General features: G+C 38.8%; 1 protein-coding gene across 7 annotated transcripts; it reads right to left on the bottom strand.

The window, feature by feature from the left end:
* Positions 1–2,137: 2,137 nt before the first annotated feature.
* On the bottom strand, positions 2,138–25,728 carry ALG5 (ALG5 dolichyl-phosphate beta-glucosyltransferase). Of its 7 annotated transcripts, none has more exons than XR_008747024.1 (11): positions 25,550–25,727; positions 24,473–24,644; positions 23,187–23,233; positions 22,403–22,471; positions 19,760–19,852; positions 18,077–18,190; positions 16,723–16,782; positions 13,428–13,579; positions 9,133–9,209; positions 3,752–3,837; positions 2,481–2,544 (listed from the first exon to the last, which is right to left on the bottom strand). XR_008747024.1 is itself a non-coding variant. In XM_055802938.1 (10 exons), the coding sequence occupies exons 1-10, from the start codon at positions 25,613–25,615 to the stop codon at positions 2,432–2,434; spliced, it is 972 nt and encodes a 323-aa protein (XP_055658913.1). In that variant the 5' UTR covers positions 25,616–25,722; the 3' UTR covers positions 2,138–2,431. The 7 variants fall into 7 exon arrangements, 5 of the variants coding, with proteins under 5 accessions (XP_055658913.1, XP_055658916.1, XP_013157685.1 ...); XR_008747025.1 differs by having other exon boundaries at positions 9,133–9,206; XM_055802938.1 differs by lacking the exon at positions 9,133–9,209 and having other exon boundaries at positions 2,138–2,544; positions 25,550–25,722.
* Between the last annotated feature and the right edge of the window lie 3 nt (positions 25,729–25,731).

Below are 25,731 nucleotides of genomic sequence, written 5' to 3'. Positions count from 1 at the left end.
CCCAATTTGTTTTAGATAATTTCTGTCCTAACCTTATTCTTGTGGAGGACTCGGTTTAGCAAGCCCCTTCAGCTTCCCTTTCCTCCATTAGCAATATTCCCTTTTCTCCATCCTTAACTGAACTGTCTCCTTCCCTTGTCCCAGTGTCTGCTGACTCCATTGCTGTTCCACCCCCATTCCTCATGCAGTCTCAGTACTTCCCATCTTCCATTTCACTCTCTGGCTTTCAATCTCAGCTCCAGATCAGTTGTCTTTTCAGTTTCTCCCTTCCCCTTCTGTCCCAGTTTACTCCCTTTTTTTTTTTTTTCATCCCAGTTCAGCTTTTATCCCCACTGCAACGGAACACGTCAGGCTACACCTATACAAGTAAACTACACTATGCCAGGTGACCCGCTGCTGTCTTCCTGCTGTCAAAATATTTTTGGGCACAGTGTGGCAGTCAGTGCAGGTCAAGGACTATCTCCAACAGACAGTTTAGATGTAGTAAGCCTGGCCTGAAAGGCAGCTGAGAAGGGAGATGTAGGCATACAGATGTGACCAGTGCCATGTCTATCAACCTCAGAGCCAGAGAGCAGGCTCTGGACTATGAAGACATGTAGTGACCTTTACCCGTGGCTCAAATCCACTGAAAACATGAGAATCCCTGCCAACAAGTTCTAGGATTCAACCCCACAAAGCTCGAAGATGGTAAATGTAGCCTTACTTCTGCATCTCTGAGGTAGAAGATATCAAGTATTTTGTTGGACTGACATATGTACAGCTGCTAAAGGAGACTGCTCAATAAGGAGAGATTAGTGGACAGTTCATCTGCAAAGTTTTGAAAAAACTTTATAGAAAATGCACAGATTAATTAAAACAAAATCATATATTTACCACCACCACCCCTTGCAAGCTCTAGCATCCAATTCAAAAGCAGAAGTTTTTTAAAGATGTCACCGAATGTTCACTTATCATGCAGAAAATAATGCATGACCTAAGCCTCATCATTTGAAAAAGATGAACTATTTTGGTTAAAATTTCAAATAAGCTCAATTTTAAGGTAAGACATGAGGAAAAGTTTAGGAATCTGCTTTTGAAAACTGGTTGACAACTTTACTTATAGGCAGAGCTATCATTGTCCACGTTTAATCAGGGAAATTCACTTTACAAAAACTGAGAAGCTGGTATTTTATGCTAGCAATGGTAATGAGAAGTCATGTGACTGATTCTGCAGAAGTGATAGAGATGTATGTGGACTAGGCAAGAGAATAAAGCCTGCAAAATAAAACTGAAGATACTTTTTGAGAAACTTTTTGAGAATTTATTTCAACACTTCAATTGATAGAAAACTGAGGTAACCCTAACAGGAGAAAAACGCGACTCAATATTGCAGAAGGAATAAGAAAAATTACAGTGAAATCATATGTGAAAGTACAACCATGTACCATTCATTCTTTATATCTGTTCAAATTTGTACCTGTTTCCAAAAGAAAGATTGGCTTAGTTTGTTGGCAACCCACAACTGTTTTGAAAGCGCTGTTGAAACTTGTGTACTGTAACAGAGTATGCCATTACTAAGAAAGACTGAAGACTCCTCTCTCTCTCCCTGGTGTCATTTGAAGCATGACAATGTCAGATTGGCATTGCTAATGCACAGGCCCCCAATATACATTGGGTCTCATTTTTATATGCTCTGAATTAGCTTTCCATACCTTTTTCACTACAGATCGGTAATTTCCAGCCTTGAGCATGCAGTATTAATTAGCATGTATGAAGCAAACGTATTTATAAACCACATTTTAAAATGAAATGTTCTTTCTTTTGGACCTTCTACAGTCTGGAGATGATTTGCAGTTTGATCTCAGACAACTATTTCAGCTTCAGACAAAAACATTTGGAATGTCAAGAGACTACTGAAAGTTCTTAGAACACCCTTATGAACATTACTGTTGTAACTCAGCAAAACCCATTACTGTTTCCCATAACACTAAATCTAAACATGCATTAGCGTGAACCACGATGGATAATTCCAAGCTGCAATATGGCCACATATTCCAGACACAGCATACACAAATGGTTGTGATCATTCACAACACAATATTGCACAATGCAGAACAGAGTGCCTCCTTTTAATATGTCTAAGGAAATTCCAAAGGTATGATGAGACAAAAGCAGATAAATTTATTTGAGTGTATTTGTAAGACGTGTTAAAGCTACTATTTAATGAAATAAAAACCTGATCACCAGGTAAGAAAACCTTTTTGGAAATGCTTTCTCTTTTCAAAGCATTGTACAAATACCCTGCTGACAATCTTATAAAACATACATACTGCAAAAATGAAACATACAACAGGAGCAATGAAGAATTACCTCAGCTTTCATCACTTCACTTGATAGAAACTGTTCTTGTGTTCCATTAAGTACAATAATATATTTGGAAAATGTAAATAACCTAATTACATTTTCTTGTTTCAATCTGCCAGGCACCAGTCATATATCGCAGTCGTATAAAAAGAAGATCCCTGCCCATCTGCAGCCAGCTCCAAAAAGGAACTAACTTAGAACCTGTGATTAATGAAGAAGAAAATCAGAAGGACATTGTTAGAAAAAATGAGCATTGGCGAGACACACATTTAAGCAGTCATGAACCTCTGCATTCTCAGCACATTCAGCCCCACAACCTAGAGCTTAACATTAATAAAAATCTATATGGTGAAAGTTACTGCTTTATAGTAATTACATTATAGCATAGGTGTGCAAACAGCACAGTACTTCCACGTATGTCACAAGATGCAGATGAAGATGATGTCTTCTCTGTGACAAGGTTCTGATCAGGTAAATTGGAACCTGAACACCAATACTTAAGCAAATGATTTCTTAAGACTTTGGAGAAGACCACCGCATTCATCTTACAGCAGCGATATGGATGTGCCAATCTTCAGACAAGGTAAGGAGCTCACACTATGAAACCAAGTCCCCTTCCACCTCTGCTAACATTTGTGTTAGGTACAATGTACGTGTGGAACTGCTTTGAAAAAAACCCCACATTTATTTTCTAGTAAAGCTGGCTTACGATGTTCTCTACTTGCACCCTTCATCACCATTGCAGTTCACTATACTTTCTCTTGTCCAGGGATTGTTTTGAGGAGAAGAGATTCAGATTTAAAAAAAAGAAAAAAACATGAAAGGGAAAAAAAGAAGGAGCTGCATTTGATGCGAGAGGAAGGAAATGAGCAGAAGCAAGCAGTACCACTTAAGCTGGCTTTACCATGAAGAAATATGTAAGGAGCTATACTTCCCAGTAACCCAGTAACAGAGACCTCCCTACAGGTCTGAAGGAACATCACATCTGAAGATGAGAGGCTGTCTTAGAGGAGGCCTTAATAGGTGGGCTGAGAATTTTTGAAGGCGAGACACAGTGAAATGGAGTTGAATCAATAAACAACGGTCAGACTTATTTCACAGTATTTTACAATTGCAAGATTTTTATTAACACGTTACAGCAAGAGGGCATGCCAAAGTAGTGCTTTGCCCTATAACTACCTACTTTTGTTTCCAGTGGGGGTGCAGAGTTTCCCTCGCTTGCTAACCCTTCACTTACTCTTCCTGTACTATGCCATGGCAGAAGGCTGGCAAGGATATGAAATTCAAAATTTGTATGGAAAGAAGGCTGTGTGTTATCAAAATTGGGTAAAATATCCAAGGGTCTTCCCATATTTTATTCTGGATTGACACATAAGGAATCTTGCAAGAATATAAACAATTTCCCCACCTTCAATTTCGGTCCAGTTGACAGCAACTTCTGCTATAGGTATTCTCAAGTGCTGAGCTATATAAAGAAGTTCCACATCAAAGGCCCTGAAGAAGAACAGGAAAGAGCAAATACAGTCACACTTACTTCCAGAAGAAAGATGGTGGCACTGTCAATTAAATCCCTGGCCTGATTTAAGGAGGTCGGTGTTCAGTTACGAAGTTGATACCAATGGTCTACAGGTCAGATGCACATGAAAGGGAAATCAGTTTCCCTGACTGACTGGCTTAGGACATAGCCAATAAACAGACGACAATACTTCACTGCGCCTGTTTTTGAAGGTATAGGTCATGCTGTGTTCTGACCACTGCTCACTTTTCATTCTGCCACAATCATGATTTAAATATTTTTATAAACCAAGCAGTCAAACATGCAGTGTCAGTCTACATCTCTAGTAGTTTCACCAAAGGGGACAACTCCCTGCTGTGGCTTTACACTGATCTCATGGTTTCTCCTTGTACTTTCCAAGTCAAGAATAAAGGCAGCAGCACAAAAGTGAGAAATAATTTATGTTACTGTGCATAACAGAACCTGAACAGCAGTCGTACTTTACCCAGTGACCATTTAATGTACAATACAAAAACCCTCTTAAGAGACCTGTCTTTTTTGCTGGCACAATTGTTTGGAGGTTGTGCAGCGAAATGAATCGGGTAAGTGATCCTGCTCTAAGTCAGCTGCTCCTCCCTGCCCAGTTTGTCTAAAATACATTTTAATACTCTCGGTTGTCCGCACAGAGAATTGTTTGCGTGTTTCATTCTTGCAAATGCATGCTCAGGTGGTCCTTCTGGATCTGAGATATTGAGGCTTCTGATACTAGAAAAGTGTTTTGGCAACTACAGCTTGTAATGCTCATGTAAAAATTGGTATATGAAACTACCAGTAGCTGCTATTGACAAGGGTGAATGTAAATCACAGTTATGAAGATTCTGGTGATTTTGGTTAGATTTCTTAGATTTATTGATTGTTGGGTCTTCCCTCCCACCTTTGTAGTCTTCAAATGCCAGTAGGGGTGTTCTTGTTCCTTAAACGAGTTCTAGTAATTGGAATTTAAATTAAAGAGCCCTCCCCTCACCCCCCAATAAAAAGCTTTTTTTAAAATACTAGCCTGTATTGGAGAAAAATGTCAATGGCCATCCACATCTGATTTCTACTAGACTCAATACATATTCAAACACAGATTACTTTTCTTTTCCCCAGGGAACTAAACCTTGACGGTTAAGGAACCAGAAACGTTTTAGCCAAGCTGTTGGTAAGGTTTCCAGTGTGAAGTCACTGGAACAGATGTTCCAAACCTGCTTACATAGGTCTTGAAAATGCAGCTGCAAGGCAGTCAAGTACAATTCAACACTAGTCTGCATTTTCTCTCAATAACTTCCTAAGTTTAAAATCTCCTTAAATTCTCATTGCTAAGTCCAAGACAATTTTCTTTTGAAAATTTTTTAAAAAATATAATCTTTTGCCACTGCAGAAAATGTATGCAATAAAAAAATAACATTATTCGTTCACGCTTCAAGGGTTGCTTGAATTCAAGTCATTGGTAATCCCATTTAACACTACGGAAAGGGTAGAAAGGGACAGACAGGTGAGCAAGAGCAGGCAAAAAGACACTTTAACAGGTAGCTTGGCAATTTTAGATGTTATTTCCTTCTGGTTCAGGCCACCCACTCCTTTTAAGCAGCGCAGTGCAGTTCTCCAAAACTATTAATGCATGGAACAACAGAAGGCACTTTGAAATGCGCGCTTAGGTATGACATACATGTAGGTTCCCACTGAAGTACAAACAACAGCACACTGGCTCGCTGGCAAAATCGTTACCAAACATGCATCAACCTGAACTCACACTGTACGTGTATGTTACGGGAGAGCTACTGATATCACCCTGGACAGCATTAAAACATGCAAGGGCAGCATAAACAGAGGTTATCTGCAGAGACTACAGTTATTGTGTATAGAGAATTTAGAACCGCTTTGTAAATTTGATTTTGATTAGGACAAAGGCCTTTTAATTGTCACAAAAAAAAGTTACAGGAATAAATGGGTTTCTTTTACCTCAGTGAACTGAATCTGCTCCAAGCAGCCTTGCCATTTCCAGTTTTCTTTAAATGAGAGTTGAATATTATTTTATTAATTATGCCATGGTGTCTTCTCTTGAAGTTGTATTATTAAATTTTTTGCTGACATTTTACATTTGTATGCCAAAACCCCCATGTATTCACCTTTGAATGTTTATGAGTCATGTGTATTAAGATTAAATCTAATTTTGTAATACTTATTCCTTAACGGGCTAAAAATCTTAAGAGACAGATTGATGAATTATACTATATAAACTGCTCTAAAACTATTACTACATAAAGTATTAGCTTAGTGAACTATCATTTGCAACAATTCCTATGGACAACCGATTATTGGAATGTCAGTATATGCATCACGCAGTATAATAATGTTAAATAGTTTGGTGAACTACAGTGCTCTAAGGATTAAAAACACAGGAATTAATCGGGTTGAACACTGTTACATGTGGTTGCCTTTTGGATAACAGTGAAAGAATCCTGAAATTAAAAAAACACTATTTGAAGCTGAAAGGAGAATGACTTCCTTAGTATACCACTGGGATAGCTTTTTTCTTCCCCAGTTCCCCACCACCTTTCAGTACACCTCGCAGGCATACTAGAGTAGTTAACTGGGGAATACAGACCGCAGTGTGTTCAATACACTGACAGTATTACACTCATTCTGCAGAACACCAGATCCAGATGGTACAGAAGAACCATACAGAAGTTTCCATAGTCAGGATTTAAACATGGGTATGTTAGGTGCAGGCTGCCCTAGAGGAGATCAAAGCAACACTGGTGGATGAATTGGTAAGTGCAATACACGTGTTTTGACATGAAGCCATTTGTGACTAGTTAACATGTGACAGAACTGTTCTTAGAAATAGCTGGGTATTATTCACACTGTGTACTTCACCGGATCCTGCTGCAGACAGTGAAAGTAGATGCTTTCGGGTGGTGAGAAGCAGCTCAGAATACCTATAGTTTGGCTCCAGCCTGAATGAATTCAGGCTCCAATCTAAGTACCCACAGTTAGACACCCAAAAATACATCAGCAACTTCCCCACCCATTTCTAATAGTGGCTCCATTACATATTATATAACACAAACAATGTTATATGAAAGAAAAAGAAAAGAACATCGCCATGTGATTGTGTTTACGTTAAAGAGTACTTTTGGTTAAGTTACAATTTAAGATGATGCTGGCTAAAATTCAGTTGAACACCTAGTTGGTAGGTATTTAATTGAATTCAACTGTTTTAAACTGAACTCTTAAAATGCTTCAGCTTGTGAAATACATATCCCGCACAATTATTCTGTATTTTCAAATTGCACTAGGACTCTTTGAGTTTTATTCTCATCCAGTATCATGTTTCAAATCTCAAAATCAGGCCTTCTGTTTTAACTGGAATTTATGACTTTTCTACCCAAGATACATGTTCCAGCAAACTCTTAATGGGCAGAGAAAACTTTCAATGGTCAAAGAGGTCTAAGAATGATGCCAAGAGGGTTGGACTGCCACTGCTGCTCTAGCTGTACTGTGGCTTTTGAAAGTCCACACACATCTGCCAGGAGTGGGACTTTTCACAAACTAAACCAGACATAGTTATAACAGCAAAATATTTTTGCGTTGATTAGACTTTCATAAACAATTCTACTTGTCATGCACATAACCAGGAAAAACCAATTCATTCCACTGCTTGTGTTGGTCTACAATGCAAAAGAAGTGGAAGAAAATCCCTATAGTAATATGAACGCTTATTTTTCTGTTATTTTTATATAGAGACTCAGATCTACAGTTCAGTGGCAAACTGGAGAAACAACCTTTTTTTTTTATATTAAGCCTTTGAATTTTAAATGTGAAATAGCATGGCTTGTTCAGTGCACAAGGCAATTTTTATAGACAACAGTAACAGCAACAATTTGATCTAATCAGTGATCTGCTGAGTTGCATAGTATCATAAATTGCCACTTTACAAAAGTATGTCAATCAAACCAGGACTACAACTATGTTCTGAATTTTCTCTCATTTTATCACTATTCCAGGTAGGACAGTAACAGCTGCTATGTCTAGTTCTCCTAGGTAAGGAGACTAAGACATTTTCTGGTTGAAGGAAAATTTATGGGTTTTTTTGTAGTCAGAAGAGATCAATGGCCAAATTTAGGATAGGAAAATTCTGCCAGGGAAAGCATTTAATTTTCCAGTTTTCCTCCTATGCATTAAAATTTAACACAAACAGTTACATTTCTCAGGTCAAGACTGTAGATGCAGAACTAGAGCTTCTTTTGGAGCCTGAAAGTGAGTAATTCCAACTGTCTCTATTATGTTTTTAAAATATCCCTTTTAATTTTCTTTCAAGTTTTAATTTAAAAAATGTGCTCCATCCATTTCAGAAAAATAGATTAGTGGTGTAATCAGATTCAGAACCTAAAATGCAAAGCATATGCTCCCTGTTCAAAAGGTTGCTCTCATTTCAAACTAATGTCAAAACTTCAGTATTTAGAAAGTAAATTTCAAGAATGTTTGGTTTGTATTCATATATACGCAGCCAGCTCTCCAAAGGACAGTTAAATAAAAAAGACAATGAGAACACTCACAAAAAAAACCAACCTAGTTTAGGAAGTAAGCATTATTTCTTAATATTAAAAATGTATAAACAGTTTCCAGTATCCATTAATTTTCAAAATGCTTTCTAAACTTTAGGGGTAGTTTAACAAAATATTCTAGGAAATATCTTGGTCTCTCTTTAAAGTGTTACACTATCCTTATCACCACAATGATAAAACACTGTTTTACTTGTATATTCAGTTTGCTTTTAAGATTTCTTAAATATAAGCATGTATAAATCAAACTCAGCACAGCAAGAAAAAAAACTGTTGTCTATTTTCTGGTATTTTTAACATTGAAGAGGTGATACTCAATTCAATGTCCACTGGAATAGAAGAAAGCAGCAAAAAGCGAAGGAGGACTAAGCGATCAGTTTTTAGTTCTTAATGCAGCTGACGCTGGGTTACTTCCTTATGATTAAACTAATACTGGAACTCTAAAAAACGCACATAAGATTGTATAAAGGAAGATCTTGATGCTCTCCCCTTCTTTTTCCCATGAAAGGTGAATATGGAAACACAAGACTCCCTTTTATTGGTAGTGGTGGTGAAACACTGAAAACACCATATGCATTAATTTTTGGTGTCTCTGACGGCTATTTAAGTACAGAAACTTAAAAATCTTTGAGCCTGTCCAGCCTAGCAGCAGGAGAGCTATGTTGTTTACATTGACATATTGATTACCAGAGTGTAAGCTGTTCAGCTTCCAAGAAAGAGACTCTGTTCCTAGTGCTCCTTTACTGAGGTATGTTATCAGCCTGCTGAGAGACACAGAAATAAAATCTGTATTATTTCTTGAGTGTATACGGCTCTACCTTTTAGAGCAGTATTGATAACATCCAGCACTTCAGGGCAGTCTCCTGCTGCACAGTGCTAACTCAGCACTCGTGTTCTCTTGAATGCAAAGGAACTACTGGATTCCTTTATCCAAAGCGAAGAACTCTCTGGTCTGTTTTGTCTACACAAACAACTGGCGTTGCCTACACAGCCCAGAAACCCATCTGCCTTTGATGCAAAATTGCTTCAATAGTTTTTATTCTAACTCACCACTTTCAGGATTTACTGCATAGTTTATTCTTTTTACGCAGCTGCGGCACCAGCAACCTAACACATTGTTTTTCCTACAAATTACTATACTATGAGTCAAATTTACCCCGCTGAACTTCAGTCATCTACAGCAGAGATAACACCTTCTGTACAAATCGCCCGGAGTCCCTTTATAGTCAAGGGCAGGAAACAGGCATTTGTTGGCTGCACTTCATCTGGCGTTTTTTAGAGGCTTATATTAGGATGAAGTTAATTATACTCTAAAATCGTCCCTTCTATTGGTCTAAGAAGGGATGCTAGGTGACAAGTAGACGCACTCTATAGAAGCAATGGAGCAAATCCTGTCCATCGTGCATGTGTACTTATATTCTAACCAAGCAGTAAGCTTAATATTTCAGGGCAGGAATTATTAGATAGCCCATTTTGTAGTAGTTTTATATTAGTATCATGAGGAAAGAGCTTGTGTATTAATGTTTAGTCTAAATATTTATTATGCCTTCACCTAAGAATTCACTTAACACAGAAATACCTCAAAAAATCTGAGCCTGACAGAACTTGCGCAGACAGGACAGATGAGGCTCCTGCAAAAACCAAATCACGTTCATTCTCTTCAACAGCTTACCACATGCTCCCAGTTCAGCAGCTGGGGAGCCCTAGAAGGTTCAATGGCTAGGGTGCTGGCTCTCAGACAGCTTTTATCCTAATAAATCCTGCTTGTTTGTTGAATATTCTCCAGCATTCTCCTCCATTATTACCTGAATATCTGAGCACTGACCATACTGAACTGAACTGAATTCTTCTTTCAATACCTAACAGACCTGCACTTCTTCAATGGGATCTTAAGATTCAGAAAACATCAAATAATTTCTTCAGATGTCAAATACCCCCAGTGTAGTGATGCAGAGGTGGTAATAAACCCAGATTTCACAGCCTTTTGTCCAATACCAAGATAGTGGTTTCTCTGCAACCCCTTGCTTATGGTGTCCATATGAATGAGTTCTGTTACCTGGTTAGGGACTCCCCATTGTTCCAAGTCAACAGAAATAGGATACTGACTACTATTTCCTCCTCTTATTTCTTCATAGTAATGATTTGTACAGAACATCCATGACCAATGTCTAATCAGTTTTTATTTTCCTTTTAACACACATTTACATTATGCAATGGAAAGACATCAGGGGCCAGTTCTGTTTAAAATAAGACGTTTCCATTAGTGGGCTATTTCAGATTCTTAAATTATTACATACAATGGAAGCCAATGTAAGGTTCTATGATGTTTGATATCCCTATACAATTTCCAACTGCAGCTGTCTGTACAAGGCAGATATTTCACTTATAACTACTGTTTCCGTTAATACACCCGCCTTCCCTGCACACTTATACCTCCCCATCTCCCAATTTATTTCCAGATCTTGTAAATATTCACTGGGAAGGGGACAGTACTTTGTTTTGTGCACTGACATGTTATCTTCCAGTTACATATGCTGAATAGCTAGCTGTGAAGTTGATAAGTAACTTTTGAGTCCTTACTGTAGTTTTTTCTTCAGCAGTGACAATAATCTGAGTTTCTCTCCTCTATGGGGGCTTCAGTTCCTACAAAACTTGCCAAAGCTTTCAGTCTTGAAGTCTCTACTCTTCTGTCAAATTTGTTTAAATTAGCCAATAAGTATGAAAATAAAGGCAGGAAAGCACAGAGACTGCTGAAGGACAGATGAGGATAAAAATAGGCCATATATTGCCTGTTTTGGCAGAAAATTAAACCAAACTAAAAAACCCGTATTGTTGTGTTAGGCACATCTGTGACTTGGAAGTATCTGAAGAGCTGTTTATTGGAAGAATTTGAAATGAATTTTCTTGGCAAACAAAACAGATGTTCTTCATCACTAACCAGTACATTTCAGATAAATAAGAAAACATTCAGGGGATTAGTTTGTGAATTAATGTAAGTAAAAGAGCAAGAATAGAATTTATATTTTTATATATGCAATTTTATAGCAGCACATACAAACACAATGAATTTACACACCAAGACATGAAGATCTGGTGTGTTCCACACCAGCAATATAATTACTATAAAATAAGTTAGCAATATCCCTTTTTTGCTGCCTCTCTTCCTGGGTAATGGGGTACAGCACAATTATTTTTACTTCTTTGTTGCTAGAGAATCTGAGTGGCAGAAGAAAGCTTGTTAAGACTTTTTTCATAAAAAAATGAACACTTGATATGTCTAACCAGTAAGTACAATTATAACCAAAATCTTCAGTTTAAACCAGAATAAGATTGAACACTGCATTTTTACAGATTAAAGTGATTATCCTCATTAATTTCTTCCAGTATTTCTTAATGAAGTAATTTATAAAGTGAAGTTAAATAAGGTAATTTTGAGGTGCGTACTTCTGGGCCTCACATATGTGTTTAACCATGTATTTAGAAAACCCTTGTATATGAAATTTACAGAATTTTATAGATCAAGTTTGGTTTTGGAGGTAGCAGCACAAATCATACTTCTGGCTCAGCCACAGGTTTTTTTAGGGCAATAAGTAAACCACTCAGCTAGGAAAGTGATTTTCCAAATGCTGACTGCTCATAATTCCAGATTCAGTTCAACAGTAGCTCTACGTTCCTCACCAGTTCTGTGTGCCCAAACACTACTTTTGCCACCCCATTTTGGAGGAGCAAATACAGCTCAACTATCACTGCCAAAGCTCAACCTAAAACTAGATGTATTGGAATTGACTAGGACTGTAGCGTTACACACATTTTTGTACAGGAACATTGTTCAGTAATTCCGTCCCCTGTCAGCAAGCAGTAGCCCATGAGAGATTTTCTTGGATGAAGACAATAGTTAGAAAATATTTTATTATACTTGATTAAGTCATCCTTTTTAGCAGTACTTGTAGTGTAAGAAATTTAAAAAGATCACGGTATGTGTGTGGAAAAAGTGTTTCAGTTCCGTAACTGTAGTCATGACTGTATTACTCTCATAAGGGAACTGTTCTAGCTAAATTACAACGAAAGACAGCTCTAAAGTAATTCAAAAACTATGCATTATTTTCTACTGTCTTAAATTAATGACATATATCAGTAGTCCTCATGAAATATTCTAGCAAGAAAATAAGCAAAGAGTATGCACTTCTTTCCACTTTTAGCCATCAGCAAATACAAACATCTTATCAGATAAGGATTTTAGGTAAAATGTTTTGGCTAAGCAGCACTGAATTGTAATGCATAATTTTTTTTCAATAGGATTAATAACTCTTAACTGTCCTTATCATAATATGAGCTTCTCTTGATTTCTTACTCTGCCTGCATGGCTCGTATCCGTAAAAGGAGAGAGGACCCTCAGAATCAGTTTGCGGATTACAACACAATCAAAAATTGTTTGTTTGGAATTTTTTTTAGAGCAGTAAAGAAAAGAGTTATTGGGATTTTTTTTTTCTCCCCTCTCCTAATCAGTTACCAGTTGCTCTGACAAGGCAAAACCAAAATGTCCCACTTGGTATTACATGGCTCGTTATATACCACACGCCAAAGGAAAATGGACTTGGAAGGAGACCACTGTTGCCACCCAAAATCTCAGCAATATAGTCTTAAAATCCTTCTTGCAGTTTACATTGAATGCTATTTTAAAATCAAAACCTAGTAAGACCATCTGTTCCCCTTCTCCCTGTCACCATGAGAAGAAAGAATAAAATTAAATACCCCACTATTTCCTAAAGCATTAATAAAATAGAATTCCTACCAATTACCAGGATATTTTAACATAACAAGAAATCTAAATTGCCATGCAAGTAGTACTGTAATTGGTTAAACTGAGCAGCTAGGATTTTTACAGACATCATGTGCTTCATAGTAGCTGCAATACTGAAATTACTTTGTCAAAACCATGTTCAATTAGGAAATAAACAACAACAAAAAATGAAAGAAATTACCAGCGTTCTATATGAAGAGCTGAGAAAGTCTCCGAGGCAGCTTTTCTGGTCAAAAGTTTAAATCCACACTGCGTGTCCCTGATCTCTTTGACACAGAGAAACCATACAAGGAAATGGAACCCATACATAAGAAGAGTTCGAAAGTAAGAGCGCTGTGGACGAAAGGCAAGAAGTTAGATGGTTTTATTTAAGTGATGAGCAAAGTGCTGAAAAAAGCTGGCTTACAGGACAATAAATCCTGCTCCATGACAGCTTTTCTAAGTTTGTAACCTGTTTTTGTTTTGCACTGGAATGAGACCAGAACTTTTCAGTTTTTACACTGAAACAAAATTTCAGCTGAAGAAGAAAGACTTGCCCGTCAGGCACCAGTCTAAGATATGAGAAGTCCAAGTTCTTCCAGATTTCCTTAATTCAGAGCAGCTTTTCATTCCTGATAATACCTTATTAAGTGGAGCAGGAACCTGCACCTGGACTTCAATTAATGAGTGACAGCCATAGTATCTCTGCATGATTCTCAGGGAATTCTCCCAGGAAGAGTGAACAAAGAAGAAGTGTTGCATTCTACATGCTCTACTCCACCGGGCATTTACAAGATATTTTTTTCCCCTCTGTCTAGTCCTCATTTTCCTAAAACCTGGTTGAACAGGTCCCACAAATTCAATAGCTCCCAGGACAAACAATGGAGAATAAGCCAGCAGGACTGTATAAAGACTGCTACTTCTAAGAATGCACACTAAAAATTAAACCAGTTCCAGCTCTACTCTAACACGATAATAAAAAAAATGAAAATGTTTTATATTACAAAAAAAACCCCCAAATGGCAGCATCTCTTGTCTGCCACCCACTTGTTTCATTCAAGACTGAGTTTGCACACACCATGTTAAGGCACTTAAGGGAATGCAATTAGAGAATGCGCTTTTTTTTGCAGTAAATGCTGGACCAAAAGAAAAATCAGGACTAAAGTAACATCTGCTGTGCAAGATAATGTTACATTTTGTATTTCCAGCAATGTAACATAGTCTCCTCTTTTGTTCTTTTGCTTTCACAAATATATTTCATTCTCCTGGTAAATGTTCTCCCAGCCTACTCTTTGGTTACACTTATGTTCCTGACATAATAATCATACAGATAAGTTTGTCCATGGAATCCAGAGGCTGGACTCTGGGCTTGCAGAGGTCCCCTCTAGTCTAGTATTCAAGATAGCTCCTAAACAACTAGACCTCTGATCCACATCGCTTCTGAACTCACTGCTGGTCTTAAGCTCAATTTGAGTGATTGTATCCACAATTACAAGCCAAATACCACACAAAATGTTTAGGAGCCAACAATTTAACTGCTAAGCATCTCTGGGTGATAATAGATGCCCTTAAAGCTAATAATTTCAAACTCACTTGAAAAATGAGAAGATGCTCAACTTTATTATGTGTATAGGCTTTGACTTAAGGAAATTCAAATTCATAGCTTGTCCCTCAGCAAAGTGCTCTAGCCCTAGATTAATGGTGGACCTAGTTGTGGGTTCTTTGGCTCTTTTGATGAAGGTGAACCACTGTATGACCAAGAATACAAGGCTACTAGCCCCAAAAGGGAAGTTCTAAGAGGCTGCATGATTGCCAGCCAGTGAAACTGCACTTACTTCCCGAAGAGGAGTTCATGGGTTACACTCATCACTCCCAAGATTAATGAATCTGTAGTATGAGATGCATAAATGAAGTACATTAACAATTCTGGAGGCAGAACAGAATTACTTATGTTGTGAGACTGCATTTAAGGGTGAAATTCTCGTCTTAATAAATCCCACAAGGCTGTTTATCACAGATCCATTCTACTGTTTTAGATGCCACTAAGCCCAGAAAGAAATCCCAACTTCTAAAAGACTGTTCTGAACAATTTTTTATATATACTGCACTATACAAGAGTCTCTTTCCAATGTGGTAAAGGCACTCTTCAGTTTCTAGCTTTGGGACACCTGTAACTTCTTGGTAAAGGAATCACCAGCTGGTTTGGTAGTACTGCTCTATTGGAAATATGGGAAGAAACAGGACACATCCTAAAAAGTGTAGTGTACGTTTAAAGATAAAGTCCTGTTCCAATTCCTCTCCCTCATGTAGCAAGACCTTCAAAGGTGACAAGAAATATGAATACACTGAAGAAAGCTTATCTATATTCAGTACCTGACCACACTACGAAGCACTTCAGCACAGATTTGTCAGCTACATGGTCACCCTGCAGTAGCAACATTTCCAGGCTACACTGGCTGCACAGCTAACAAGTAACTGCAAATGTGATATTCTGTGCCACAAGCATGCAAGTACCATGTCAAAGATGTATCCTAACTTCTGATAATGATGAAGGGTTTGGATTTGTTTTCTTTTTTTATTATTACTTTTCTGAGGATGCTAACATAAGTGCAGCAGTATTTACAAAAACTTTTTCCAGTGAACTATTCCAATACTACCTGATAAACTGGAAGAAAAAAAAATTAAAGATCTACCAGGGGCTGAACATTACCAGTGGAACTTCTTTTGAACTTTTGTAACTATTTGAGTAGTTGTGTGTATGTTTTAGAATCATTTAAAGTATTAAACATCAGTATAAACAAAGCTTACTCTTGAGAACATTCAACATGATGAGCACATCCAATGATGCTGAAAAAATTAGTTCAGCAATGCGTCTGTTGCAATACAAGTTCCACGCCTGTGCTTTGTCAACTACTGTCTGCCAAGACATCAGAAAACCAGATGCAAGATAAGACTGTGTGCCTATGCATCACTGTTTATTCCACAAGAGCCACACACAGAACAGTACTGTGTTCAAGACTCAAGTGTTACCAGTAATACAGAAAAATCACAGTACTTTCCCAACAAATGGAGATACTCTTCGAACAGTTTGCTGCTAATTATTGCTAACTCATTTTAAACAGGTTTCAAGAGCTGCAGGTCAAGCTTTTGCACTGGAATGGAATCAATAAAAGTGAACTCATCAATTGCCTTCCACTCCAGGCCCAGTACTGGATACTAGCTACCACTTCTGTCAGGGATTAGAAGCTCTGCTTGTAAGATGTTCTCAACTAGGAAAATTAAATCCATAAACTGGAACACTAACTGAAAGCAGTTCAGAGTGCCTGAAATCTGGATCACATCCTTTGTACATGATGGAGCACATGCTACACTTATGACAAGCTTTTCCTATTTTTTAGCTTCCATTCTTTTACAAATATTGATTATTTAATTGTAAAATCTGTAGAGCAGAATCAAATAATGGAAGTATTTGTACACAGCAGGAAATGGAGACAAACCTTTGCTATTGAGTCCTTCTCCAGATGAGCTCTAGAACCACAGGAAATAGCCATCTGGTTCTGCACAGGAATACAATTTAAAGAGTTGTTACTTAAACTAACATTTTCTGAATGAGTGGAATCTTGTGTTGAGAACTGTGTAATAGAAGACTTCAAAGAAGCATATTTTTCTGTTTCCTGTAGCTACACTTTTTCTACTGCTAGATTCTGAGGCCAAAATCAGTCTTTTCTACAATTAAGAGTTCACCTAAAGTTTATTACATTTTGCATGCAAACTGTAGCAATTTATTCAAGTCTGGTTTAGTTTACATTGTTCCTCTGAGGTACACACACAGTAAATGTATTAACCAGCACAGATAAGCATTCAGCATTCCCAGACATTTATTGTTATAAAATATGTTTTCCCTAAATACTGCATTGTGGAAGGGTTGACAGAATAAAGTACTCGTTGCACTCATGTACGTTCAAACAAATAAAATGCCATGGCATCAGCCAAAAATATGACCTCAAATTAAATCAAAAAATGTGATCAAAACAAAAGGTTTAAAATTATTCTCATGCTACTACTTCCCACCTGAAATCTCTCAAATCTACTATATTTCAGAGTGTGTGACTGATGCCAGAGAAGCAGCAGCTGCTGCCACCGCGGTAGTAGACAGCATCAGGGAAACACCACTGCCTGGCTGTTCCTGTGCTTGTGGTCCTGCGCTCTTCACACAGGTGCATCCCTTGCAGCTCCCGCTGAAAGGCTGCACATCACTTCTGGCACTTTGGGAAACTAACTACAAATACCTCACTCATCTGCATTTAAGCAGAAAATAAACTTCAGTTCTTTCAAGTCAACCATCCAAAAGAGAATGACTATGCAGGGAGGAGCTCACTCTTATTCCACAGGTTTTTTGAATTTTTATTTACAATAAAAGTTCTTCCAAATATTGTCATTAAAAGTAACAACTCTGAGAAGAGAGAACATCTATAAAACAGGGTGAAATTAAGATGCATCCTTAAAGGTATATAGGATGACATCAGATAAAAAGAAAATACAAAACATTTAAGAAAGAAAAAAATTGATTTTTTAACTGAGAAGGCAATGCATAGTATTTATACAGAGTAGAACAACTTCAAAGGAAGAATGATAAATAAAACATTACATAGTACTGCACTGAAATAGGCACAATGAATGCAAAGGAAGTAAGAACTCTGTGGAAGCTACCTTCTGACAGCCCATTCTTGCAGCTTCTAAGCATACACCTAGGTCTTCAACCAGATCTCAAAAAACTCAAGCTGAAGAGAATGATAAAAATCAATCTGTATGCATGTGTATTAAACTAAAACCATGATAATTTATACTCACAGGCCAAGGCTGAAGATTTTCTAGACCTTCTTCTACTTTTTCAATATCTGCAAATTTTGTAGCTCCATCTGCATCAGCCATAAGAATTTTTTTCCCCCGAGAAATAAAGACACCCTGCAATCAAAACAGTCAATAAAAATCATTGCCTTTGAAATCTGTATTTGTCTTAAGCTAGCTGCAAAACTCCAAAAACCTAACGTACTAACTAGAACAGTGGAATCTCAAAAGATTCAGCACAAAGGGTGAGTCTTAATATTCTGCTACTACCATCAATTTATCAATTTATATTGTAATAACATCTAGAAACTTCACACACTGAGTAGCATCCCACAGTGACAGACAATGCATGAACATGAAAGGTTAACAGTCCCTCTCCAGAGAAGCTTGCAAATGAAAAGCTTTACAAACCAAAATCCAGAGAGACAGTAAGTTGCTAGTCAGCTATACAGGGGAGCACAAAGAAGCAGTGACTAGCAGCTGCCACTGCACTGGACAGCGTTTCTTTGTCATCTGAGCCATGGAAAGGAGGATGCAGTGCTATTTTTTCCTAAACTGTTTCAAAAGAATTCAAGAGATAATCTTAGTTTTGAGAAACAAGTCTTAAATCACAGTATTACTACAAAACATCTGTGACGCACAGGTCTCACAGCTTGTTTTGCCATATCATTGATCAGACAATTTTTGAAGGGGTCTAGACAGGAAAGCGGTTAGCAGTAGGTCTGCCAAAAGGACTGTCGCAACCAAGCACGTCTGACTTTGGAAAAACCTGTCAAGGAAGTAGTAGTATATACGTCCTCTCTGCACTCTGCAGTACAAAAATATATCAGAGAATTGTTCTCCTTCTCCTGGAATAACTTCAACATTATATCTCTTACAAACGCTCCATACATTCTAATGTAATGTTCTCTCAATTTGCTAGTTACTCATGTTTTATAAAAAAAAATGAAATTGACATACTAAAGACAGAGCTTAAAATACAGATAAAGACAGTCACTGATAACCTGTAAATGGCATCATCCCTTTTTATAAAAGTAAGGTGTTATTCATCTTAGGAAAAAGTGTTCCTTCTAAATGTGTAACAGCTATTTTATTTTTAGAACATGATTTTATGATAATATCTATGTGAAAATTAATACATGAAAGCATAAATTGCGCTGGTTCTACTATCAAGTGTGGGTGATAGCAGTGGGCTTCAGTGAACACAAACTTTGCTGAATAACTGTTTGTTCATTAGCCATTTTTAAAACCACAACTACGACCCGGCAAGCAATGTTTGCAGATTTACCTGTATTTTCTCTACAAAAGCTCTACTTTAATCTGTAAGGGTTTGGTTTGGGTTTTTTTTTTGGTTGGTTGGTTTTCTTTTTTAAACACAAGCCTATTTCTAAGTGGAACTAACAGGAACATGAAATTCAAGTCTAACTTCTTTTTCCTTTCAAATTCTCACATTAAAAATTTCTTTGTTATTGATCTTCCCGGCAACAAAATGCTGTTTCCAAGATCTAAAATAAGCTTATTTTGAAAAGAGATTTTCTCTTAATTTATAGAACCTGTACTCAGTTTTCTGATAATCATTTTGTTAATGTATCAAATTCAAAACGCCAATCAGCCCAGCTCTATCTTCTGCATATTTGGGCACAATATGGTAGTTCAGACAGAGAAGGAGATGAAAGTATCAATTACCATCCTGACTGCTCCTCCTTTCCCTCGATTTTTTACCAAAGAAAGCACTCGTACTTTGTCGCTTCCATATTTCTCGCAGTACTTCATTGCAACCTGATAGACACACAAAAACCCAGCATAAAACAAAACCAGAAATCAAGGTAGAAGTTTACATTTGCTCACCCTTTAAATAAATAAATAAATTAACAGCACAGAGCTATAAGCACTTCAGATGACACATTGCCAGTGTTTGCTGGAGTCTGTTTGGGAAAATAAAAACCAGTTCATAGTCAACACAAGAAGACTGAAGAAGCTAGTCATGTTCAATAAGAACAGAATATTACCCCAAGCAATTCTAAACAACATTCACCCAAGTCTAAAAACCTCAATACTAATGTAATTTACACAGACTTTTTATACCAACATCAACAGTTAATCAAAGAAAAATAATTTTCTGCTACTGCTACCTATTTCTCACTTGTTGTACTGCTATCTGTGGTTTTAAACAAAAATTTCACAGTGACCTAAAATCCCATTCACACTGCAGGGATGCGCACGTTTTGTTCCACGTTGTGGGGAAGAGAAAGCATGAGTTTTCTCCTCTAATTTTTTCTAAAGGCTGTCTCAAGTCCTTGTAAGTCCAGAGGCCCATGGCCATAGCGTGCTCAGTTAGAAGTATTGCTAAAAAGAATGCAAAGCAGTCAAAAAATATATACGAGCAATCCCTAATGGACAAGCCTAAAGAAAGTAAATGAAAGAGCAGCCTACATTTTAGTAGCCATGTCAAACACCTTCCAAAGAGTAGTAAAAAAATTCTCAAGTTGGCAAGCCTTTCTTTCCAGTGACATACATTGAAGTCAAAGCAGAAGAATGCAGAACTATTTTGAAAATACTACTATTGGCATGGGGATTTTTAAATGAACAATGCCATGAAGGGTACGGGAAAGAGCTACATGTCAGCTGTGCTGTCAATCACAGTATAAATCAGCTATTTTAAAAGGCTTTTTAGCTCCTTCAGGTTCATATTCACATCACTATGCACATGTAGAATACTTCATAAGAAATTCCTTGAAGATAAGGTTAGAATTTTTAGAATTTCAGCTGCAGGAAAATGGCTGTCACAGCCACCAATCAAGAATACCAGTATTTGCAGAAGCATTGCATGTGTATGCATGTGTGGGAAAATCACCTGGGGAGGAAAACTGGAACCTAACAGAAGTATAGTATTACAGAAAGCTTTTTTATGCTAAAATATTGTTACTGCTTTCAGGATGGTTGACATACACGAAATCTACTCTACCATGGCTCCTTAAGCAACACAACCCTGCCATCTTAGCACATGCTGATAGGAGTAACGGAGGATGGAGCGGAGTGGAGACACTGTGGCCAGGCTCTGTTGTACTCCCTGCAGGAATGGGACCTTGGCAGTACCACACAGCTGATAAGATGAGATGTCCGCTGCTGAGCCAGTAATTGTGGCAAAATTACTTTCCTTAGATGAGATGATCTCATCATAATACTAACACACACCTCCACCCCAAAGTTACCTGCCTCCAAGGTACTACCACACCTCACTGGGCACGCGATACCAATCGGTAACAAAAATGTGTATGACTAGAATCACTCAAGCTCCACCTAGATGTAAAGAAAATCAACTGGCCTTGGACTGAAGTAAGTCCAAAAGGGGAAGAATTGTTGTCTACACTCCCCAATTACTGAACTCTGATTTAGTGTTTAACTATACGTTAAACATTTCTGTGCACAAAGTTTACGTCAAGTTGAACTACCCTCTTAAGTTTTCAAAACTGATGAACGAAAGGACTTCTAACCAAGGACGTCAACCTCGGGGACAAAGAACAGATTGAAAGAAGAACAGTTACCTAAATTATGCAGAAAGAAGCCTTCAAGTGAGAAAGTTCTGGCCAAACTGATAAGGTGAAAGTAGGACAAAGGTTAATTGTGGTAGTGGGAGATCACGACCTCCAACTCAAATATTCCCCCAAAAAAGCAAAGCCCTGCTCAGAGAGCATGCATAGTTAGTGAAAAACTTCAGCAGCGCTATGTGAGGATGCATATTAGCATGCATTAGAAGTGAGAAACTTTTAACCAATCCTGTTAGGATAATGAATATGCAATGTGCTACAAAGTATAAAAGTAAGCAAAGGAGGAAAAAAGTTAGGGAAGCCTCCGTTGTAACTTCTGGGATCAGTTACTGGGCTTCTCCCCCATAGGGACGCCTGTTGGGTAAGAACCTTATTCTACGAGTAACGCATGCTAGCTGTTACTATGTTATTTTAAACTTGCTTGCAGTCAGTATATTATCACGGGCGATCTTTGAACTTTATTGTCACAAACTTGCATTTTGTATAATAAAAATCTTCAGCTGAAGTTCATTTTGTATAAATCTCTGGAGATTTGCATAGTTGTTATAAGGGATTTGACTCAGTGACACTGTCAGTGGGGGTCCCTGAATAGGTGAGTCGAATCACCCTCCAATACAGCGACACCCACAACGCATATGGGACAATTACAGAAAGTATTCAGAAACATGAATTTTAATTGTCAACTACTTCCAAAACATAAATGCAAAACATTGTTATATTCCACAAATGCAGTACAAAACCCATACCTCTGATTACTTGGCAAAATGCTTCTTTTCCTTACCTTTGTAGTTTGATCTTTACTACCATCATTAACAACTATTACTTCATAAGTGAACGACGGATCTTGTTTCTTGAAAACAAAAACAGAAATAATGCATTTCATTCAGTTTCTTAAGCAGGTAGTAGGTCTTTCAAACATCAGCATTCTTTCCTCTCTAGCAGTTTTTAACTCATTCATGGTTGCCAACAGACACCAATATGGTGCAGTACATTTGTTAAGATGGCATAATTAAAGAATTTTACATATTTGATGTGTGTTCCATTACATCGGCTTGTCATAGTTCTCCTCAGCTATCATCTAGAACTGAAAAATCAATTTAGTTGTAAAAGATGAAACCTCAAAACAACATCACTGTTAAGAAAATACAAACAAAACAAAACCCACAAACCTTCACAATGGGCTTCTTACCCAGAAAACAAACCCTAATGAAGAACAGATGCTTAAGAAACTTGTCGGAGCAAACCAGGATTTAGTTTAGAAATCTAAATGTATGGTTAATCCTTAATCTCTGTCTTGGAGAGGGTATCATGCACACAATGATTTTTCATCACATAGTAGTATATTAAATTTTTACTTAAGTTAAAAATACTTTCCAGGCATTCAATCTAAAAACAACTGATTTGCAAAATCTAAAAACAACTGTGATAAGAGACAGAAGTGTTACTTCTAAGTGATTAAGTTATACTGTTTTAACATACACCAAAATAACAAAGTTAATAGATCACTGATTTACTATACATAATACGTAGAAAAAGAAGGAATTTTGAACACAAAATGAAAATACCTGTCTTTTTTCTAGATAATCCAAAGCTTCATCCATCATAAGAGGTACTACGGAAAAGGTGGAGGAGGTCAGGTTAGTAGATTATAAAAGGCACAACATCTGTACAAGCAAGCTGAAAACAACCACAAAGCAAAGCTGAGCAAATTGCTTCTTTCATACACCACCTTCAGTAAACAAGCTCAGTACCTGCAGCTCTAAGTCCTGTCCTTTCTGAATGCAAAAAGAACACTGAAGAAAATCACACATGTAAGATTTCTTCTTCTGAAGAAGCAACTTTCCATTTTGAAATACATAATCCTCTACACAGTATCAAAGGGGAAAAAAAAAAAATCCTCCTCCATGACTGACCCTGCAAACCAGCACTGACTCTATCTATTTAAGCAAGCTGACATAAAAGGCAACAAGGGAAATCCCTAACACTAGTCCGTAACATGCCTTCTCTTACTAAAACTGCTAGCCGTGATGCTTCAGCCAACAAACTGGCACTACTTTTGCAGCTGATTTATCTGCAGGCTAGAAAGACATTCAACCTGAGGGTGTCTTTGTAGTATACGTTCATTCCTGACCCCATTTCACGTGATTATTTTATCTCCAAAGAGACACATAAACCAATATTACATGAAGCATACCAATGCCTTGTTTACTGGAAAGAGGTGTATGAGTAGCAAGACGGAGGAATGCACTGGACTTCAGCAAGGGCCAGGCCTACCTTGTGTCCAGATACGCTTTATTTGTCAACATCTCTTTTAATGGAATCCCAAACAGCTCAGAACTTTCAGTCACCAAGAAAAAGGAATGGCAATGCGTGCTACCATGCCAACCCCAAGAACAACTTTAGAGCTCGATCACTCCTTTTGTACCTGGAAGACCTCACTTTTTAGTATCAGGTGCTCATATATATGGCCAAGCCAAACAGAAACAGATCATTATTTTTTCTACTTGTCTGAAGCTGCTGCTGCTGCTTACAGAGTAGGAAGCGCTGAAATAAATTTTAAAATTATTTTTCTACTTCTTGCCTTATGGCCTTTACAGGGGCAATGAGCAGCCATTCTGCTGGACTTCATGAAAATGAAGTGCCCCATGCTATTTTTAGCAGCAGAAATCAAGTTACACAATGTCTTAATTTTGAAATTCAATGTACTTGGACTGTTTTCTGGAAACTGTGTCCAAAATCAGATATATAATCTGGCCTGCCAGAATCTACTGCTAACATAAACTGACCTCTGCATTACTAGAGTAACAACAGAGAGATTTTCTTCTTTTTCTCGAAACAAGAAAAATCTTACACCGGTCTTCCTCATTGTATGAAGGCACAACAACAGAGAGTTCCTTTGTAGCAGGATCATCTATACTTGGTACAGATTCTTTCCTGCCTTCAGCATTTAGAAAGAATTTCTCCTCTTCATATCGGTGAAAGGCTGGTATTTTTCTGGCAGTTACATGAGCAATCATACAAATCTGTGATGAAAAAGAAATGAGAAAAATTGTTGAGCATCTATTAAAGGTTTGCCTAGCTGTTGAATGTGCTACAAGGGGCAACCAACTGTATTTCACAGTGAGGTGGGTCTGCAGTGCAGTACTTCATCCACTAACCAAATCACACAGGCGCAAAGCCTTCTCGTGCCGTTTGATTACTCCACGTCAGCTACTCCGACCACTGTTGGCATCGTTGGCTTGTTGCTGTTTTCAACTGCAAAGCATGCAGATGCCTCCAAAGCTGTGGTCCAGACCCCAGTGCCCCTTCCCCAGGTGATGCCTGCCACACAAGCTGGTGCTGCCCCTGATCCGGCACAGGGCCGCCGGCTGCCACGGCACCACTGGCGGCCGGGCAGCTCCCTGTGCTTGCACGGCTGAGGCTCTGATCTTCCTTACGCACAGCTGGAATAAACGCGCAGAACTTGGGGTTTGGAGCACTTCTACCGGGGAGCACCACACGGGCGGCACTGCCGAGGGACACCGGGGTTTCCCGCCCCAGGTGCCAACCGCTCAGAGGTACACGGGGCTCCCGAGCGCTCGCCGGCAAAGCGCCTCACCAGGGCGTTTCCAAGATGCACCGTAAGGGTGAAATGCTCCATTTTAATCTCGTTTACAGGGCGCTTCACCTCACGCTGGGCGCGAACACATCCCCCCGTCAGCCCGCGCCGAGGCCCGGCCCGGCCCCACCAGCCGCTGCGCGGACGGAGCCCGGCGCGGCCCGGGCCAGCCCAGCCGCCCGGCGGCGCCAGGGCCCGCTGCAGGCCGCCCACCCCCCGGCAGGCCCGGGCGGGCAGCGCCCCGGCCCCGCATCGCAGGGGCGGCGGCCCCACGTTCCGCCCCCGCCCTGGAAGCCCCTGGGCCCGCCGTGACCGCGGCGCGGCTCTCACCAGGCCAAAGAGGAGGACGGGCAGTGCCGCCAGCGCGGCGGCGGCTGCGGGCAGGGGCAGCGCCATGGCCCCGCGGCCGGCAGAGGGCAGCGGCCCGGGGCGGCGGGCGGCGCCCTATCGGGCAGCGACAGCGACGCGGAAGCGAGAGCCCCGCCGCCCGCCACCGAGAGGGGCGGTGCCGC

Source organism: Falco peregrinus, chromosome 4 (genome assembly GCF_023634155.1).
Source record: "Falco peregrinus isolate bFalPer1 chromosome 4, bFalPer1.pri, whole genome shotgun sequence".
NCBI lineage: Eukaryota > Metazoa > Chordata > Aves > Falconiformes > Falconidae > Falco > Falco peregrinus.
The sequence above is the reverse complement of the archived record's forward strand: the minus strand, read 5'-3'. Positions and strand labels throughout refer to the sequence as shown.

Bases quoted from the DNA above. Each gene is read 5' to 3' on its own strand.
- ALG5 (XM_055802938.1), bottom strand. From the start codon at position 25,615: ATGGCGCTGCCCCTGCCCGCAGCCGCCGCCGCGCTGGCGGCACTGCCC. The intron at 23,234-24,472 runs GTAAGATTTTTC...CCTTTTCCGTAG, and splicing joins ATACAATGAGGAAGACCGGT to TACCTCTTATGATGGATGAA. The intron at 2,545-3,751 runs GTGGGGAAATTG...CATTAATCACAG, and splicing joins CAACTGGACCGAAATTGAAG to GTTCTAAGTTAGTTCCTTTT.